Source organism: Megalopta genalis, chromosome 4 (assembly GCF_051020955.1).
Source record: "Megalopta genalis isolate 19385.01 chromosome 4, iyMegGena1_principal, whole genome shotgun sequence".
Taxonomy (NCBI): domain Eukaryota; kingdom Metazoa; phylum Arthropoda; class Insecta; order Hymenoptera; family Halictidae; genus Megalopta; species Megalopta genalis.
In genome coordinates, this window is record NC_135016.1 from 25710219 (window position 1) to 25730678 (window position 20460).

At 36.3% G+C, this 20460-nt stretch overlaps 3 protein-coding genes across 3 annotated transcripts in view; 1 reads left to right on the top strand and 2 right to left on the bottom strand.

Annotated features, from left to right (window-relative positions):
• The window catches only part of oys (lysophospholipid acyltransferase 6), a 33841-nt gene extending 13764 nt beyond the window's left edge, over positions 1-20077 (top strand). Inside the window, exons 2-11 of the mRNA XM_033475086.2 lie at positions 13141-13286; positions 13408-13485; positions 14395-14486; positions 15368-15479; positions 15717-15852; positions 17535-17682; positions 17772-17977; positions 18478-18675; positions 19108-19259; positions 19375-20077. Coding sequence (XP_033330977.1) covers positions 13141-13286; positions 13408-13485; positions 14395-14486; positions 15368-15479; positions 15717-15852; positions 17535-17682; positions 17772-17977; positions 18478-18675; positions 19108-19259; positions 19375-19525 — 1419 coding nt within the window. The 3' untranslated portion in view covers positions 19526-20077. The remainder of the gene's footprint in view (positions 1-13140; positions 13287-13407; positions 13486-14394; positions 14487-15367; positions 15480-15716; positions 15853-17534; positions 17683-17771; positions 17978-18477; positions 18676-19107; positions 19260-19374) is intronic.
• The window catches only part of LOC117222989 (tyrosine-protein kinase CSK), a 117581-nt gene that overhangs the window by 62281 nt on the left and 34840 nt on the right, over positions 1-20460 (bottom strand). The gene's annotated exons all lie outside the window — the stretch shown is intronic.
• On the bottom strand, positions 5432-8703 carry LOC117223005 (hymenoptaecin). The gene is made up of 2 exons (XM_033475088.2): positions 8514-8703; positions 5432-7274 (listed from the first exon to the last, which is right to left on the bottom strand). Exons 1-2 carry the CDS (start codon positions 8613-8615, stop codon positions 6612-6614), a joined length of 765 nt encoding a protein of 254 aa, XP_033330979.2. The 5' UTR covers positions 8616-8703; the 3' UTR covers positions 5432-6611.

The window sequence follows — 20460 nt, forward strand, 5'->3', positions numbered from 1 at the left end:
GATTTTTGGTAGTGATTTTACTCGAAATTCCTACCACTAATGTTCTTTAATTCTGATCTGAAACAAACATTTTTATGAGAATATCATTTATTTTGTATTCTATTCTCTACAACGGTGCTCGGGTCTACATATTGCGAGCCAGCGTTTAAAACTTGTTATTTGAAAATTTAAATTGGAACAACAAGTAATTAATTGACAGTTCGTAGAGAAGAAAATACAAAATAAATTATATTGTCATAATATGTTTGTTTTGCATTAGAATTCAAAAATAATTGTCGTACGAATGTCGAGAAAACTCGCTTTCAAAAATCATCGTGCGACCCAGAAATTGTATAAACGAGGGTTTCACTAATTTCTGTTTTTCAAATTTTAAAATGAAATTTTTTTTAATGAAATTATTAATGATTCTAAGCTCACTCACATTTATACTTTCGTCAAAGAGTTCGTCGTTCAAGAGTTAATATTATATTTGCATACTGTTTCTTCGATACTGAATTTTTTATATGAAATAAAGAAATGACGAATTAGTTCAGACGAATTACTGTTTCTACGAATAATTTTTATAGCTTTGAGATATGAGCCGTTTATTTTGAAAGTGGCATAAGTCACTTTTTCAAAAAAGTCGAGTTAATGGTAACACTAATTACAATTGAACGGTATCTTTTCATCTAAAAAAAAAAAGAAAAGTGACTTATGCCACTTTCAAAATAAACGGCTCATATTATGATTCAGCAATCGTTGGAATTCGCTTATCTAATCGTGAACTCATATTGTTTGATTGGAAAGTCATAAGTGGCGGGGAAAGTTAAATGAACATTCTTGTTACAGTAAATTCTCCCTAATCGACGCTCAGATTATACACAAAAGTGGACAATTTGGTAAGTGGAGATTACGATCGTTCGAGCCTTGCGGCCCATTTTTATAGCTGTTGACAATCGGTAACTACAAAAAAGAGCTGCAAGGCTACTCGACTGATTCATGCGTATGAAGTTATGCTATAGTTCACTAGCTGAATAGAGTGCGCTAGAGCAATAGGTCGTTTGCACCGGTATCGGTAATACAGAACGGTTGACAGAAAGTTCCATTCCACCAACAAGTCCGCACTGCATTCAATGTTTGTGTAACTAATGATAACGCTGCATTGATCCGCGTGAAAACCGCGAGATGTCGTGCTTTCCCCTCTCTGCGAAAGCGCATTCTATGCAATTTTCTGCAATAATAAATCTGTATCTCATCATTCGTTTATTTTCTTTCATCGATTGGAAAGATTCGGTAGTTTTATGTTGTAAACCGTAACTCGTTTCATTTTTCTTTCCTATAGAAAGATTTTCTGCTCATAAGACAATTTGTTTACAAGTTGACACGAAAGTCTTGTGCATGCTGAACGATTTATTTTTAGAGACTTAATAATGCCAATCGCGTGAAAAATACGTGTAAGCGATTATCGTTATGAATCTATAAATGTCTATGACAATGCTTGGTGCAATGCTTTGTTGCAACAAGGACAAGGTCAGAATAGATTTTTATTAGAATGTAGGCCATTATGTAATCTAGAAAATGAAAGTGCAATGCATTTAATTTGAATGCGATTTTCATCTTTTTTCGTAAGAATCGAGCCAAAGTTTTGTGTGAAACTCGCAATTGAAAGCTTCGATCGCATGATTACCTATTGATCCGGTTAGTCATCTCATTAGTCACATTTAACTTCGATATCTCACCGATTGCATCGATACCGATAAGCAAATTCCAATTTATCGGTGTCCATTATTAGATCATTGTTGCAATAAAGTTGAGTCAACGTTTCATAATTGCTTCTTATGGCAATAACTTTGTTCCCACTGCATGTAATTAGCATTTTTAATGTTTTGATTACACGCGATCCTAATGATGCTCTTATTATCCAACGCTTTAATATTCATTCCTAAATTTAATGACGGCTTTTACATATGGGTAATTATAGAATAACCCCTTGCATTTAAATTAATTAAGCATGTCAGTTGTTCATATTACACGTATCAGCGTAAAGCGATACATTTTGAGCTTCCTTGTATCACGTAATATAAATAAAATATCGAGTTGATTGATTTTCAAGATTTATTTAAATCTTTAGTTTAATTCTTGTACAGATCTCTCTTTAATTCTTGTACAGATTTTCAGTGAAAGTTGCGTTTCCTAGAAAAATTATGTCAACGTTCCGTTATGGTCAATATAATTGTATCAACAGAATGATTGAAAACTTAAATTTTCATAGCAATAACATTAATTTTTCCTGCGATTCCCAAATCTTCCGACGCAATTTACGCTATATATTCTCCAATTAAATCATTGTTTGTACTGTATTCTGTAATCTTAAAGATAGATATTCCGTTCAATTAATAGTAATTAATATTATCAATATCATAATACAAAAGCTGAATAGTCACTATAAATGTATATTTTCTTAAATTTAATATTTTAGTATTTGTCACAATACTATAACAGTGTGGCGAAAGTATTTTATCATAGATTAGTATGCCAGACTTTTCATTAGATGATCGTCTCGTACAGTGAAAGTGTTGTTCGGAGTCACTGAGCTTAAGTAGAAGTTCCCTTAATTCTAGTCACGAACGATATAAAAACGCTGCTTGCCGTGTGATAACGCGCACTATAATCAGCGCATACTTTGTTCTCAATAACCACTTTATCGTGAAACGGTCTCCAACATCGACAAAGGAAAATGTGCACGCGATTACAAGTTCAATCACGCGAGTAATTTTTTCGCTGCCCGCCGTTATCACATTTCACTAACTACAAGCAAACGTTCTTTACCATTTGCGATTGTACGTAACATTCCCTGCCCAACCACAGGAATTTCTGGATAAAAGATCTTCCGAGATAATTTCTTCACCGATAATCGTGTTATCACAATAAGCATCGTTTCGCGATTAGTTCAAAACGTAACATTCGACCATACTAAATACTTCTGAATTACCAGATTCAGAATTCCCATGCGCGAACCACTCTAATAGAAATAATATTAAAATGTATTAGGTCTACCGGAAAGTTCTGTCCGTTTTTGAATTGAAATATAACGCAATTTTCATACATTTGATAATATTTTTATTGTAGAATATACTTTCCATCGTTACTTATGACTTCTTGCCAGCGTGATGGCAACTTGTAAATGCCATTTTTAAAAAACGCTTAATACAGTAGCAAATGAAATAATACGTAAGCGATGCTGTTAAATAATTAAAGCTAAGAAAATAATAAAATGTTGATACGACGACGAATCCACTGTTTGTATACCAATAAAAAGATATTCAGATTAAATTTGCAATTTTTATATTAATCCTTTATGAGCTTCCACTACCAGTTACGCCAGAAGTACAAATTAATTAATTTCTGTTATTAAGGTTATTATTGCTGATAATAATATTTTATCAATTTATGAAGTATATTATTAAAATACATACATATAAATACATATTATACCAATTAATTAATAAATAATCCAAATATTGTGTGTAAAATTAGCGTAGATTATAATATATATATTATAATACTATATTGAATAAATCAGTGAAATATTATTATCAACGATTAATTTAGTTTTAAATGATGTTCTTCATGATTCTACATTCGAATCGCAGCTCTGTTAATTATGGTCTCAGAGTTCTGTCCACGTGTACAACACCTTGTTATTATAATTATGCCACGTAAATACTGGCTCTAATGCGTAGAGATATGTAAAGCAATTATTTCCAACAGGTTTTTTTTCGAATCCACCGACATAAACTTGACGTAACCGTTATGAATTATGCGACGTAAGTCTGACTCTCGTGCAAAGAGATACGAAAAACAGTTCTTTCCAGCAGAGTTTTATCGATTTATAGAACGTTGAAAAAAAATGTATAAATGATAAGACATATGGTAACTTCCGTTTTATTTCTTCTATATAACATAACGAAACCGAAAAAATAATGAATTACAAGTATTTATCATGCGTCGTGTTCAATTAAATGCACGTTCTTTTTCTAAAGCAGTATTTAAATGTTTCCGCTCTGTTTACTCTCGATTACTTTTTTTCATTAAAAGCGTTTGTCGTGAATCGAATGATTGATTTAGTATTGAACTGCGATCGATTCGTCACTACCTTCTGGTATCGGAAGAACGTGATCTGACGTTGTTTCATGACGATGGATTCGAGTTTAGAATCCAGGACTATCGACGAGTTTGTTGTTTCGATTGGTATTAGCCTGTTAATCCTTAAATGCATGTTGTTGCCAATTGTCTACATTCCAGTTCCACTTAATTTTATTCAAAAACCCGAGAATGTGCGTTTCCGAACACACGTGGATAACAATAAACAATAGACCATAATGTGATAATATTATATGTTTTAATATTATAATATTATAATAGTAATAGTAATACTATACATATATATATACTATTATTATAGTAATAGTAATAGTATAGTAATAGTATATACTATTATTATAGTAATAGTAATAGTATAGTAATAGTATATAATAATATAATAGTATAATATTATATGTTTTTTAACATTTGAATGTGGTGGGTGATAACCTTCAATGTGTTACTTGGAGAGATATTTTCTTTTATCGAGTTTCCTATAAAGGAAAGCTTTGTGTCACAACAAAAATCGCAATTGCTTTGCTGCGTTTCATTTATAAATAATGTGAAAATTCCTATACTAATAGATAATATAAATACACGATCATTTGTTTACGTCTACAATAATTTTATTAATAAACGCATATTGTTGCCAAAAAGTCTAGATACAACTTTTTTTCAAAATAAATACTCAATAATATTACCTAGATTTTTTTATTTATTTTTTACGTAACCTATGACTACATTCCTATAGAAAACGATTTTTTAAAATTCAAAACAAAAGATCATGCATTTAAGGGTTAAGACAATGCATGGTCGAAATTACCGTAACGGCAGTGGATTGTATGCGGCTCTTAGAAATAAAGTCGTGGTCTCTTCAACCGCATTCTTTAGACTTAGACGTAACAGTTACTCGAATGACGCAACAACGGTAACAGTGTTTTCTTGTCGAATACGGACCTTGAACGATTAAGCATCTTTTTACTCGTACATCAGCATAGTCAACAAAGTAGGCTAGGACTTGGTGAATACTGAGCCCAAAGAGTTGGAAACTACAGTAATTACAGTAATTTCGACGCGAGCTCGTTTCTTATACAATTATTGAAGACTTTCTGGGAGAATAACGTAGGTCCATCGAATTATTTTACATTGTTCTAATTGTTATTTATTCGTAAGTTTTAAGTACATGATTTTCATATTTTTCTCTTGATCGTTCAAGACTTATTCCTTTCGAATTATTATGAATTTCGACGAGCTCGTTTCTTATACAATTATTGAAGACTTTCTAGGAGAATAACGTAGGTCCATCGAATTATTTTACATTGTTCTAATTGTTATTTATTCGTAAGTTTTAAGTACATGATTTTCATATTTTTCTCTTGATCGTTCAAGACTTATCACTTGAATTACAATCGTAACATATTTGTTCCTTTCGAATTATTATGAATTTCGACGAGCTCGTTTCTTATACAATTATTGAAGACTTTCTGGGAGAATAACGTAGGTCCATCGAATTATTTTACATTGTTCTAATTGTTATTTATTCGTAAGTTTTAAGTACATGATTTTCATATTTTTCTCTTGATCGTTCAAGACTTATTACTTAAATTACAATCGTAACATATTTGTTCCTTTCTAATTATTATGAATTTCGACGAGCTCGTTTCTTATACAATTATTGAAGACTTTCTGGGAGAATAACGTAGGTCCATCGAATTATTTTACATTGTTCTAATTGTTATTTATTCGTAAGTTTTAAGTACATGATTTTCATATTTTTCTCTTGATCGTTCAAGACTTATCACTTAAATTACAATCGTAACATATATTTGTTCCTTTCGAATTATTATGAATTTCGACGATTAAACGTCAGAGTAATATGTGAATCGCGAATCCTTATGCAAAACAAAATGTTCGTAAACATAATTCAAATTACAATTTGTGACGTGCCCGTAACGTTCTTTTCGAATTAATATAACCTTTGAACGATCAAATCGAGCGCGAAGCTAATAAATATTTAACACCTTCTTGGATAAAAAAAAAAGTGTTAAGGTACCATTTCTACAGATTCGAGAAATCCTTAGCCCTTTCGAACGGAAATTCAAAAATTCCAGGAAAGGCAACACACGCGAATTTCGAAAATGTCTGCTGTAGTCCTCAAAGATTTAATACGCGTTCTAACCTAATAGCGCTAATTACACGGTAAAATAAATACAGCAATTACTAATACATAGTCTCTTAGCAATAAATGCAGCACCTGACGCAGTACGACGTTATAAATAAATACAAAATTGATTAAAATTTCGTAGATTCAGTCAAGAAAAGAAAAAGAAAGAAAACGTTTCTAATTCGAATATTCAAATGTAGAATAGCAGCGAGTATAAATTCAACTTTCTCTCCTGCCCGATCGTGCGATCGAGTTAAAGGTGATTATCCACTTAACGGCGCGCTCTCCGAGCATCTAAGTGGACCATCAGCGTGTCCCTAGGGGTCTACTGTTGTTCCTGGGCCTCCGTCTCGGTGGAATCGGCCTCACGTCTGAATCTAAATCCACCACCGATTCCAAAAGATGGCGATGGTCTGCCGTTTAAGCCGCGTTGGGCTTGGCCGTATGCATTGATGAATCCATTTCTGTAAGTACGCTCGGCCTGGATACCAATGTGCGGTTGCGGCGGTTGTCCCGGTCGGATGTTCAGACCCCCATAGGCGTTCGCGGTAGCGCCATTTCTGTCGAAGATTCGGTGACTGTAATCGACATCCAAAGATGGTCGACGGTCTGGGCCGCTCAAGGGTTTCTGCCCTGTGAGGACGAGCGATCCCTGAGGATCGGCCTCACGCCTGAATCTAAATCCGCCACCAATTCCAAAAGAGGGCGATGGCCTGCCGTTAAAACCGCGTTCGGCTTGGCCGTATGCATTGATGAATCCATTTCTGAAGTTACGCTCGGCCTTGATACCAATGTGTGGTTGCGCTGGTTGTCCCGGTCGGATGTTCAGACCTCCATAGGCGTCCGCGGTAGCGCCATTTCTGTCGAAGATTCGGTGACTGTAGTCGACATCCAAAGATGGCCGACGGTCTGGGCCGCTCAAGGGTTTCTGCCCTGTGAGGACGAGCGATCCCTGAGGATCGGCTTCCCGTCTGGAACGCTCCGGTACCTGGAAGAGATAGTCCATTTTATTGCAAATGTCAGTGGGAAATCGCGTTTCTCGTTGCAAGCTGTCGTCGACGGCTTGATTTGAAATGGGAGCTTACGAAGGGCCGAATTTAAACAAAATGGCGAGTGCGCGAACGATTGAAAAGCCGAACCGTTGGAACGCAAAATTCTCTTAATCTCGCTTGTGCTTTGAGATGTCCCAGAGAGTTCTTCGATACTCTTTCGTCTCGATAGAACGCATTTAATTATTTATTTAATTGTTTTATCCTATTTAATTAACCCTTTCCTGTACTTTGACGAGCCTGATTCGCGATGGAGGTTTTCGGTGACGATTCGTCAAGTATGAATGTTATTCCGTTCTTTGAAGTCGAGACGAAGTTCCGTTTTCTCGTTGTCGATGTTCAAGTATTCAAGTAAAAGGTACACGATAAATATGAACGTGTTTTATCTTCTAGAAAATGATTAAACTGAATAGATCGAACATACAATTGTATTAGAAGAATTTGAGGATATCGTTCAATTATTTTCAACTTATTGTAATTAGTGAAAGAAGAAAGACATGTTCATCTAACTTATGCTTTTTACAATCAACTTATACAATTTTGATTTTACAGAAAGATCCGCGGTCAAATTGTTACTGAGCTTTTAATAATTCTGATAAATTTGGGATAACGTGGCAATATCCTAAGTCTCATTATTACAATTAAAAGAGTTCTGATGATTGTGAAGAATATGGTGTACGGCAAGGGGTTAAAACCGTTTGAACTCGATCCACAAGATTTGCAGTAAACCTACCATACTGATCGAAACAATGATTTCTGATATTTTCTCTCGGTTATTGAAATTCTAAAGACTTTTCTACGAGAAATATTTGTATAAACTTTTTCACTGATGCGCATACTATAATAGAAATCGTACAAAGTTTGAGAAAATCCAATCTTGTCATTGTTATAAAATAATATATAACAGTCCCATTTAGGCATCGATAGTTCTAGTATTAAATAATCCTCCAATGGACATTTGAACAATTTACGATTTATGCACGGATTTTAGTTATCATAAAGTCTTTAAAGTCAGAGAACAGAACTTCTTCAATTCCTCTAGATCTGCCAACAAGCAGATCGATAAAGATCAAAAATTCTATCGCTCTTATACATCGATAACAAAGCTATCGAAATCAAGCTATTTTCAAAATGAAAATATCGATGAAATTCGAATTCGAAAAATTGCCAGTACTCACATAGGGTTCCTCAATATCTTCAATATCAGCTTCAAACTCAGCTTCGGCAGCGGCATAAGCGACTGCACAGAGAGCGACCAGAGCAAGGTTGATGAACTTCATGTTGATCGCGTTTGTCGGTCTTCTTCGATCAGTTGAGGAAATGATTCCTGATGTACTCGAGTCGAGCTGAGTGAACTGTATGCCACACTCTGCACCGGCTCAGCCTTATATACAGATTTCGTCGTGGAGTTCATTGTTTGTTTCCTTTTGTGTTGTTGTCGTCGGGGGTTTACCGACGGTTCCTTATCGTTATTCCCTTACGAGCGAGCTACAGAATCACCAGGGGAATCCCGCGTTCCGGGTCATCATCAGAGATCATTGCGTGTATCGCGCGTCCACGCGTCGCGCTGTTCTTACCGCTGCGCTTGATTGGCCGGTATCTAATTGCAGCAAACTTTCAACTAGATCGCGTTATCTGTTCGCTCTATTTGATGGCAGAACGGCATGTCTAGCAGATGCCAATTAGGTTCCTAGTTAAGTCCTCTGGCTTTTGTTTCGAAGAATGAATATCGTAAAGGGTAGAGTAGTGAATCAATTTTCGAACTAAATTAACAATATCTATGGAATCGTTGGGTAAATTGTTTGGTTTTTCAAAAAAATTTCGTTTTGTAAAAGTGTTACAGAAACACTTGATTCAGTATTTTGTCAATAAAAAAACAGGACAGTAAAGAATCGTCGATAAAGGAATCGTCCTCCATTTACAACAAATTTTCGAATGATCCAATATGTTATAAGGCTTATCAAAATAGTACTATGCAGATCTTTTATAGCTTACTATAGTTGGGTTTTAATTTGAATTTAAACGGCATGTCTAGCAGATGCCAATTAGGTTCCTAGTTAAGTCCTCTGGCTTTTGTTTCGAAGAATGAATATCGTAAAGGGTAGAGTAGTGAATCAATTTTCGAACAAAATTAACAATATCTATGGGATCGTTGGGTAAATTGTTTGGTTTTTCAAAAAAATTTCGTTTTGTAAAAGTGTTACAGAAACACTTGATTCAGTATTTTGTCAATAAAAAAACAGGACAGTGAAGAATCGTCGATAAAGGAATCGTCCTCCATTTACAACAAATTTTCGAATGATCCAATATGTTATAAGGCTTATCAAAATAGTACTATACAGATCTTTTATAGCTTACTATAGTTAGGTTTTAATTTGAATTTAAACATGTACAGGTCTTACTTGATAACCCATTTTTATCGAGCCTGATTCAAAGTGGTCGTCAAACATTAGAATATATGAAATACTTATCGATGAATCGAATATGAATAAAATCGATCATTGTGCTACATCAGAAATAGCTTCGAGCATTATTTTACAATAATGTTGAGCTGAATTTTCTGCGATTTTCGAGCGAAAGATCTTTAGAAAGAATGACTGATCTCTTCGTTGCTTTTTTAAAGAAAATTTCCTTTCTGATTATAGTATACGATAATAAAATGTTTTCAAGCTGATTATATGAGAAGGTGCAATAATTAATACCAAATATGCAAAAGAAAGTAAAAATTTATTTGCAGAATTTTATATTAATTAATTAATAAGGTGATAATTAAAGAAGTTACAGGTCATGTAGTTTCATCCCACTGTAGGCATTAAAAAGATATAAACATAATTCATCTGGAAAATTGACATTAACAAATGTTAAGACGATAAAAAATTGTTTTCTATTTTCTTGTGAAATAACGAAACAACTTCTTGCACGACCTAACATGATAAAACCTTGCTGCAAAGTCTTTGTGTAAAACAGTCAGAAGATTTCCAGACTTGTCAATAGAATAGAATGTCATACAGACAATAGAAAACTATTGACAAGCCGGGAAATCTTCTGACTGTTTCGCACAAAGACTTTGCAGCCAGGTTTCATCGTATTAGGTCGTTCGGGAAGTTGTTTCGCTCTTTCACGAGAAAATGAAAAACGATTTTTTAACGCTCAGAGTAAAAAATATACTTTGCTGACATTTTTCTGGTAGCTTTGAGATCTCACGCTCGTAGAAGATGTTTTTTATTGGCAAACTGAGACGGTATATATATATATATACTATATATATTATACATATTATCGCCCGTGGAATGTTTATAGTAAATTCTCCCTGATTGATTGTGCACAAAAATGGACCATTTGGGAAGAGGAGACACGATTATTCGAGCCTTGCGGCTCGATTTTATAATTGTTGACAATCGGTAACTATAAAAACGAGCCGCAAGGCTCGAATAATCGTATCTCCTAATTGACGCTCAGATTCTCCGTAATTGACGTTCAGATTGTACACAAAAATGGATAATTTGAGAAGAGAAGATATGATTATTCGAGCCTTGCGGTTCGATTTTATAATTGTTGACAATCGGTAACTATAAAAACGAGCCGCAAGGCTCGAATAATCGTATCTCCTCTTCTCAAATTATCCATTTTTGTATACAATTTGAGCGTCAATTAGGGAGAATTTACGGTACTTATTTGGAGAAAAAGGTGAGTTCGGTGGAGTCCAGTGTTCACTTTGATCGCATTTCGAAAAGCGATGTCTTACATTGATAACAAAATAAAAATTGGCTGCTATTAGCTGCTATTGTTGAAGTCAATTATGAGAAAAAGAACGATCAAGAAATCGAAACCATTTCTCAAAGAAACAATCGAGCTACTAGTTTCGGAACAATGTTCGCAACATGAAAATAGAAAGAATGTTCAATCGAATTGAATTGAATTGAAAACAAAAATTGTATCTTCAACAAATTTGTTTACAACGAATTAAAATACTGCATTTTGTTTTCATTATTCTATCCCAACAAAAACATAAAGCAAGGCTCAAATATATAATTCTAGTTGTTATATGTTTTTCCGCTTTTTGTATGGAAACCGACCATTGTGCGACAATAGTAATTGCAGGTATTCTCTTTCACACCGGCCTTCGTAGTACGGCTTGAGCACCGCACGCAAGTTCTTTCATTCTTTCCAATCGTTGGGGATCCCCTAGGGATGCTGGATTCCCCGGTACATACTTTTATTTGTCTCGACCGACGTGTTCGTGCACCTCGTTCGAGGAACATTTCACACTATTTCACGTTTACTATGCGCCCACATAGATAACAAATTAAAATCGCATGAACGTATCTGCGAAGCGTGTTTATGTCATTCGTAAGCAATATTAATCTCGTTTTCCCCGTGATTCCCCGGGGGAATAAACTCTTGATAAACAAAGCAAAAAAGTTCTCACGGCCTTTGCCAGCTCGACTCGAGCGCCGAGAACGTAAACAAATGTAATCCGTGTGTACGTCGATCTCTCTCTTTGATCCGTAAACATAAAATGGCGATTTAAGTAGACAGTTTACTGCGACCGCAACTGCACGCATTCGATTTACACCCAATTTAACACTTGCGATTTCGATTTTATACATTTCCGATTTTTGAAAAGACAGATGCTCTGTCTTGATTTGCGATGGATCTCTATGATATAATAAAAGATGAGGAAGGTTTCTTAAATATAACACTTACAGCCCTGTTTACCGCTGCAGTTCGTTTAACCGTTTGAGTTCCAGGGGATATTAACCCTTAGCACTCCGAACCATTCTGGACGTTGGCTACCAGCTATTCAGCGCCACTTTTCGGCAGAAACGGGCATTTACAGACCCTCGTATTATTTAGTATGGTTTTGGAACTAACTAACATATTATAATGATATTGGACTTATATGAATTTGGCTGAAATCGAGAAATTTGCAAAAAAATCAATATTTTATTTTTTATAATTTTGTTATTGTTTGTTTTATAATTTTGTTTTGTTGTTGTAATCGCTATCTATGCGAACTCTTTCTCTCGTCGCCTTGTTGCTTGGACGATATCACTATCGCTGCTACCAAAACGATAGACTAACTGTAGAAGAAAGCCTTCTATAGTTAGTCTTTCTAACATATCTGTATAAACGTCTATCTAGAGCTCATCTTCGCTACTACTTGTGTCATGAGACTTATTCGTGTTTGAATGTTTTGCCATTGTTCTAATAAAAAATATGAATAAATACATAGGTTGAAAATTTCTAATTGTTATTACTAACTCACAAGATGATATTTACCAAAAAAACTTTTACCAAATAATATATTTACCAAGAGAAGAATCACTTTTCCGATTTTCTCATTCGTTAGATCTATCTATACCGCTCGACGCTTCAAACCGGACTGAGTTCAGCTTTGAAAATCTTTTCCTCCAGATTTTATTATTATAAATCTCACTATACAGTGCGTGCTATGTTCGCATACCGATCTTTCTTCTACAAACTTGCCTTATCGCTCTTTTCAAGTGGCGCCTTTGAGGTGCTCGGACCGTCGTGAGCACGCCTCTCACGTTCTCGTCAAAACCCGCTCTGCCATTCCTTGTATATACCTTAGTAATTTTACTATATTTTGATTTGATTTCTTGTGCCATTTCAAGAGAAAACTTCAGGGAAACATGCATGTCTCAAAAAGTTGCGCTGAAATAATTCAATTCCCCGTAATCACTAATAAACTTTAATGTCCCGCGAGTAATAATAATAATAATAATAATAATAATAATTTTGATAGCAATAACCATCACGATTATCGTGTTTCTGTTTCAGGTGAATTTTGTGCTGACGCAGGTCACAGCATTGCTTCTAGCTGGAGTTTTGAGAACGGTCCTCAGCCCAAACTCAGTCACAGCAGCCACCAGACATGTTTTCGGTCTCATCATCGGTCTCGCGCTCGGCTATTTCTGTTTCGGCAGGTGAGTCGATCGAACGTTAATGGAAATTTCGAAAATCGTCCAACTGACCGGGCGAAAGCGTGTTCACGGACATTAACGAAACCAGACCCAGTTTTCTTTAAAAGAAGTCGTATATTTCCAGGCAGACGATACATCTTGCAGGCCTTCCCGCATTATGTTACATAGCGATGCGCACACTGAATCCACGCATCATACAAAGGCAAGTTACACGCAATGTTTTATTATTGCATCACCTGATTCGCGGATATAAGATTTTGCCGAATGTAACGTTAGAGATACGAAAGGGAAACACTTTTACGCGGAAATTCGTGCACATAGTTCGTCTCGGAATGGCTTAGGATCTGCAACGAGCATTTGGTATTCGATTACCTCTTGGCAGACGAGGCTCGAGTCCGCTCGACCATCTAGTTTCTGACAATTAATTTAAAGCTTCTATGGTCTCTTTAACGCAGAAAAACTATAAATTTAATGTGGAGAAACTATAAACTGTATATTAAAAAATATATTCAATAGGTTTGATGAAATGAACTTATAAATGATCCTAAACATACTCGCAATCAGTTCGAATGTTAATTTCATAAACAAGTGAACTGTCTGATTCTAAAATGACTACGCTCCCAATATAATTAACATCTTGTGTCTATATTACAAATATTTGAAAATATTTACTATATATTGTAAATATTTATTTCTACTGCTGCAACATTCTGGTCCGCATAGTTCGTGCATACATTAATTCTAAAATATTATATATAATATAATAATTATAATATAATATAATAATATAATATATATTATTATATATATATAATAATATAATAATAATATATTATAATATAATATAATATAATATAATATATTAAATTCGTTCAATGCATACATTATTCTAAAATAATTTTAGTCATAGTACAAGTGAAATTACAATATCGAATCTTGTACAGCACTTAAAAAGCGAATCGCTAGTAATAAGCTCGAATATATTATAAAATCGGGTGATTCGTGTTGCATCTGATTGCATCGATATCGCGTTGCATTCGCGGCATGCATTTGCGACGATCGTTCCTTGAACCTGCTAAAAATTAACTATCATTCTGATAACACGTTTCAGGGCTGTACTGACGACTGCACTATTCTATTTATCGTGCGTGCATTACCATCGACAGATGTACAATTATGGCTCGTACACTCTTGATATCACTGGTAAGTACGCGTGCACTGCATCCGGATGATCGTCACGCGAGAATTCAATTTCATTTACCGCGCGAGGTATCAAGTGACGACAGCCAGACATTTAATCCAGCCGCCGATTTCATACCACGGAATTACACGTGTAAACATTGTTAGGACAAGGGCAAGGACAATAGGAGCGCTTTTAATGCGCTCAAAATGCTTTTTTAATGCGCTCAAAATTATGCGAATATTGCTAATATTATGCTAATTCTGCTGCAGCTATGTTACAATCGATTCGTGGAGTATTATTGCAAAATGAGAATTGTCTACGCTAATTGCAATATACAGCAGTTATTTAGACATTTATGTCTTTTCTAAATCATTTTGACTGAATCATTTCTAATAACTGTCCGTAATAATTTTTCTAATAGAACGAGATCATTTTTGTTTCTTCTATCTCTTCGTTTCTTTTCATTTCTATATTTTGACAACTATATCGCGGATTTTACGTGTTTAAAACGAAGATAAGTCGGTGTAATTGAAAACAACAGCACAATTTATATAATCGAAGTATATACCAGTATAACACGTTTAACTTGTTAAAATTATTATTCAAGAATGACAAATCTTTAAGCGACTCTTGATCCACAGTCTGACTTGATTCATAACGAATAACGGTACATACAGTGTGTATATAATAATAATAATAATAATATATAATATATATATAATATATATCGACAATTTTATGGTAGAATAGATTTGTAGCGTATTTCTCTAAATCACGCGACTCCGCGATCTCGCTTGCTTCGTCTATCGTCTCGAAATTCCGGATCGCGTTTACGCGTCGTTACTCGGCCTGAATAAAGTTAACAAAGCACCTCGTAAATACAGAGGGTAAATTGTTATAGGTCCGCTGATGGTGATAACGCAGAAGGTGACCAGCCTTGCGTATAGTATACACGATGGATTAACGCAAAGCGAGGAGGAGCTCACGCCGTCGCAGCGTCATCAAGCCGTGAAGTGAGTTCGCATGATGATCTTCCACCGGCTGTGTTCCCTTCCGCAACGCCACGCGTACGAAACGTAGAACGATCGTACACGGCCATGCACCGTCGCCGCCGTCGTTCGCCGTTTAATCACGCGACTTTCATTCATATTCAAGAACCGCATCACCCGCCGACGCGCTCGATGACTCACGATTATCATTTCACGGCATTGTAGGCTACGATAAACGCCATTACGCATGATTTATTTTAGAAAGATGCCCACCACTTTGGAGTACTTTAGCTACGTCTTCCATTTTCAAGCTCTGATGGCCGGCCCGGTGATATTGTACCGCGATTACATGGATTTCATTCAGGGCCACAAACTAACCGGATCCAAGCCCTTGACGGTAAACGCAAATTCGATTTATTTTACGAATCGTTCGCGACGATTAGACACATCATCAGCGATCATCATCGCATTTATTTCACGCGCAGATTTTTCATATTCCAGAGAATATGTATACATTAACCATTTCGTTACTACGGATCACTATAGTGGCTTTCCATATGGTCTCACTGAGGTACTACGGACCATTATAATAGCATTCCATATGATGCCACTGAGGTACTACGGACCACTATAGTGGCTTTCCATATGATGCCACTTAGGTACTACGGACCATTATAGTGGCTTTCCATATGGTGCCACTGAGGTACTACGGACTACTATAGTGGCTTTCCATATGGTGCCACTGAGGTACTACGGTCCACTACAGTAGCTTTCCATATGGTCCCACTGAGGTACTACGGACCATTATAATAGCATTCCATATGGTGCCACTGAGGTACTACGGACCATTATAGTGGCTTTCCATATTGTGCCACTGAGGTGCTACGGACTACTATAGTGGCTTTCCATATGGTCCCACTGAGGTACTACGGACCATTATAGTGGCTTTCCATATGGTGCCACTGAGGTACTACGGTCCACTATAGTAGCTTTCCATATGGTGCCACTGAGGTACTACGGACCACTATAGTGGCATTCCATATGGTTCCACTGAGGTACCACGGACCACTATAGTGGCTTTCCATAAGATGCATTATATTGCATAATGTTTTATTTCCTCTCATACTGTAAATTAAAGAGCGCATGCTAAGACGTTATAAAATACCCTGGAGTACCCTTTATTTATAAATACCCTTTGGAGAAAAATGTTTTCGTTCGAAAAATTCATTCAATTCATGCAGCTTGGGTTCTCCGCCGACCGCCGCGATGTACCGACTCCCGCTGACGATCGCCGTCGCGTAGCGTACAGCGATGTCGCAGCGCTCCGTTCAGCAGAAGTACCGCGGCGGAGAACCCGCCCGTAACGAAAGGGTTAAGTGTGTTTGACGACTATATCCGTCATGGAGATATGGCAGAATTTTGTGTGATGACGATTATATCCGTCATTCGTAAAATTTTGTAACAATTTGATATTTAAATTGTAATTCTGGCGAAAACTAAATTATATTCGTAAATTTTAATATGCTTGAAATGTTTAGAGGTCGAGACGAAATGAAACGAACAAATGAAAATGATAAATAATTTGAGTTGGATTCGTAACTTCTTGAGAGCTAACTCCTAAGCAGTGCAGTGGTGGTGCGCGACACACACTGGGGGGCGCTTTGCAAAGAGATCGCCACAGTTAACTGGTTAAGGCTCTGTTTAACCCTGTTTAAACCTGTGTTAACGAGGGCCTAGTAGAGTTTTTATTTTCTTTGTACAGTATCTTGGGCGACGAAGGAAACTTTTCTCGAATTTACATATACAAAATTTGCACAAAGATCCGCAGTCCGATAACGACGAATTCTAACGACTCATCGTTAGACTGCGCATCTTTATGCAAAAGAGAAATATTACATATGTGAAATTGTTCTGTGATCGATTTTGCAGACATTCTTCGATTTACACAAAAAAGCTAAACATACCGGAGACAGTCTAATTTATCAGACATTCGCACGATATTGCAGACGCAGTTCAGCGTTGCACGTTGTTATCGAGAATCGAGCATTCGAACGGCAAAAAAACGTTGTTCTTTTTCAGGGCTGCGACAAGAACTCTGGTCACTACAGCGAAATTGTGCTGGAACCGTCACCGGTTAAGGTCGTAATAAAGAAGGTGGTCGTGAGCATCCTGTGCGCCGCCACGTTCGTGACTTTCATTCCGACGTATCCGATCCAAAAAGTGAAAGGTTCGAGACTGCGCCGATATTCGTTTCGTATTCACGCGAGCGAAGTCGCGTTCAAATATCTGACGAGGAAATTGTTGTTCTGCCCGTAGACGATGACTTCCTGCAGAACACAACCGTCATCCAGAAGATATGGTTCCTGATGATGGCGACCTTGCTCGTGCGGTTCAAATATTACCATGCGTGGATCTTCGCCGACGCCATTTGTAACAATTCCGGCCTTGGTTACAATGGACGAGACGAAAAAGGAGAGCCTCAATGGAACTTGTACTCTAACGTGGATGTTTACGGTTTCGAGGTAGTTGCCCTATGATGCCCAAAGCCTCTCGATACGGCTACACGTTGTCTAGAATTGTTAGAACTGCGGAAACAATGCAAGCTCGTTAACTCTTTGATTGCAAAACTTTTGATCCGAATATCCTCCGTCGATGGATACACGATTCCAGCTATCCCTTTGGTTGAACATTTTCCTGCGCAGACGTGGCCAATCGAGGTACCAATTGATTGATTAGGCTAAATTGTCTCTGTACCCTAGATTCAAAGAATTCAGAAGCCAGTCAACGTAATTCCCGGAGCATGAAAACTGAAATAACGAGTCTTTGAAAACCGATTAAAGCCGACAGATAAAATGCCGAAGGTTTTGGTAATGAAGAATCCCTCGAACTGCACGGGAAAGTTAGACAGCCTTCATGATAATTGCCAGACCATTAGTAGACGTCTATAGCGCTCGAAGAGCACGAGTATCGTACGCTGTTCGTAAGGTTTCCTCGGAACCGTGACCGATGTTTTAATTTTCAGATGTCCCTGAATTTACGAGACAGCATCGAAAACTGGAACCTGGGAACCAATAGATGGCTGAGATCTGTCGTATACGAAAGAGTCAAGCATAATAAACTTGTGTACACGTACGCTCTTTCTGCCTTGTGGCACGGGTTTTACCCTGGCTACTACCTGACATTTGCCAACGGCGCCTTCTTCACTATGGTAGCACGCGTAGTAAGTCACAGAACCCTCTGTCTTTTTATAACCGTATTTATATTAAAAGCAGTGCAAGTGTAGAGTCAAACGCGTCCGAGTAGTTAATAGTTGAAAATTTAAATGAGCTGCTTAGAACGTTAGAATTAAGTTGGAATGTTCGCGATGCCAAGTGAAAGCGAACCCAAGTCCCGTAACTTGATAAGAATATTATTATTATTATATATATTATTATCAAGTTACGGGACTTGGGTTTACATTACTAATCATTATTAATATATAATATTATATATTATATAATATAATTAATATATAATATATTATATATTAATTATTATAATATTATATATTAATAATGATATATAATAATAATAATAATATTCTTCTATAAAATATAATATTATGATATATTATTATATATTATTATTAATATTATTATTTTTGTTGAAACAGGGTCGTCGTAACATTCGACCGCACTTTCTGGGGTCTAAAGGTAAAAAGTTCCTCTACGATGCGCTTACGTTCACTGCAACACGAATCTTAATGGCCTATATGACAATGAGCTTTATACTCTTGGAGTTTACACCAAGTATCCGAATGTACCTGTAAGTACCCCAGAAATACCAATCGACCGTCTCGCGATTGTGTTATATCGAAAAGTATCCGAAACATCGTTTATTACAGCGTGAATAAAATATCTGTTGTATTCTTTCCCCCCAGGTATTTATATCTAATACCGCATATAGTGGGTCTCGCTATAATGTTCGTCGCGCCTCGTCTTCCGAAGGTTCCAGCGCAGAACAAGTCAGTCGACAAAGGTGGCAACGCTACTCAGGAATTAATTAATGGGACCGCGCGAAAAGCCATGTAGTCGTGTTTTCGATTTTCGATCGAAACTCGACGATCACAAGAGAAACATATTTTTTATGAATGTTTTGACGCACACGTACACATGCATATGTACGCATCATTGTCTGTACATGTGTACGTTTATACATATACATATATACATATATTATACGTACAATATATTTATTGTTATAACGTGTTACTGGTACAAAGTCTATGTCGGGAGTGTAAAGAGTCTAATTGTTTTATATAATATGAGTGAGTATTTTATATATTTATGACTGTCTTGCGCATACACGTTGGAGAAACATCGAGATGTTTTCTCGTTCGACCGTTCAAGACACCGGTACAATGTTTTGCGGGTTCTTTCTTATTTTCACGAATAGATGGTAGCATTCTTTAACATTCGTCGTGTTCCATTTTTTTGGCCCGTCTCTCCTTCCCGTTTGCAATGTTCAACTAAGGATAGAATTAATAGATTGTAACATTACGCGGGTTTCGATTCGAACAGTTTCACTTACGATTTTACAGTTTTATACTTTTAGTAAACACAATAATACTACTATTCATTTTACACGTGTCAGAGTATTCATTTACCGATTCCCAGCCGCGTGAACTTTTCATGGAGACCGCATCCAATTACTGAATTACTGCATTGGAATGCTCAACACTCCGGATTCATTACGTAAGTATTGATACCGATGACGTACATTCTTACAATGTACGTCACATACCCAGGAATTTCTAAGATGGTACAGTATATATTTTATTATAATTATTTTCCGTGACACGTAGCAGCCAATAAATCTAATATACAGGGTGTCCCAGATTTTAATGTTCAAACTTTGACAGTATATTCTGTGGCACAAAGTAAGAAAAAAATGTTATGTAAACATAGGTCATATAGAGCTTTATTAAGAAGTTATAACAAAAATTCAGAATAGGAATAGTAATCAA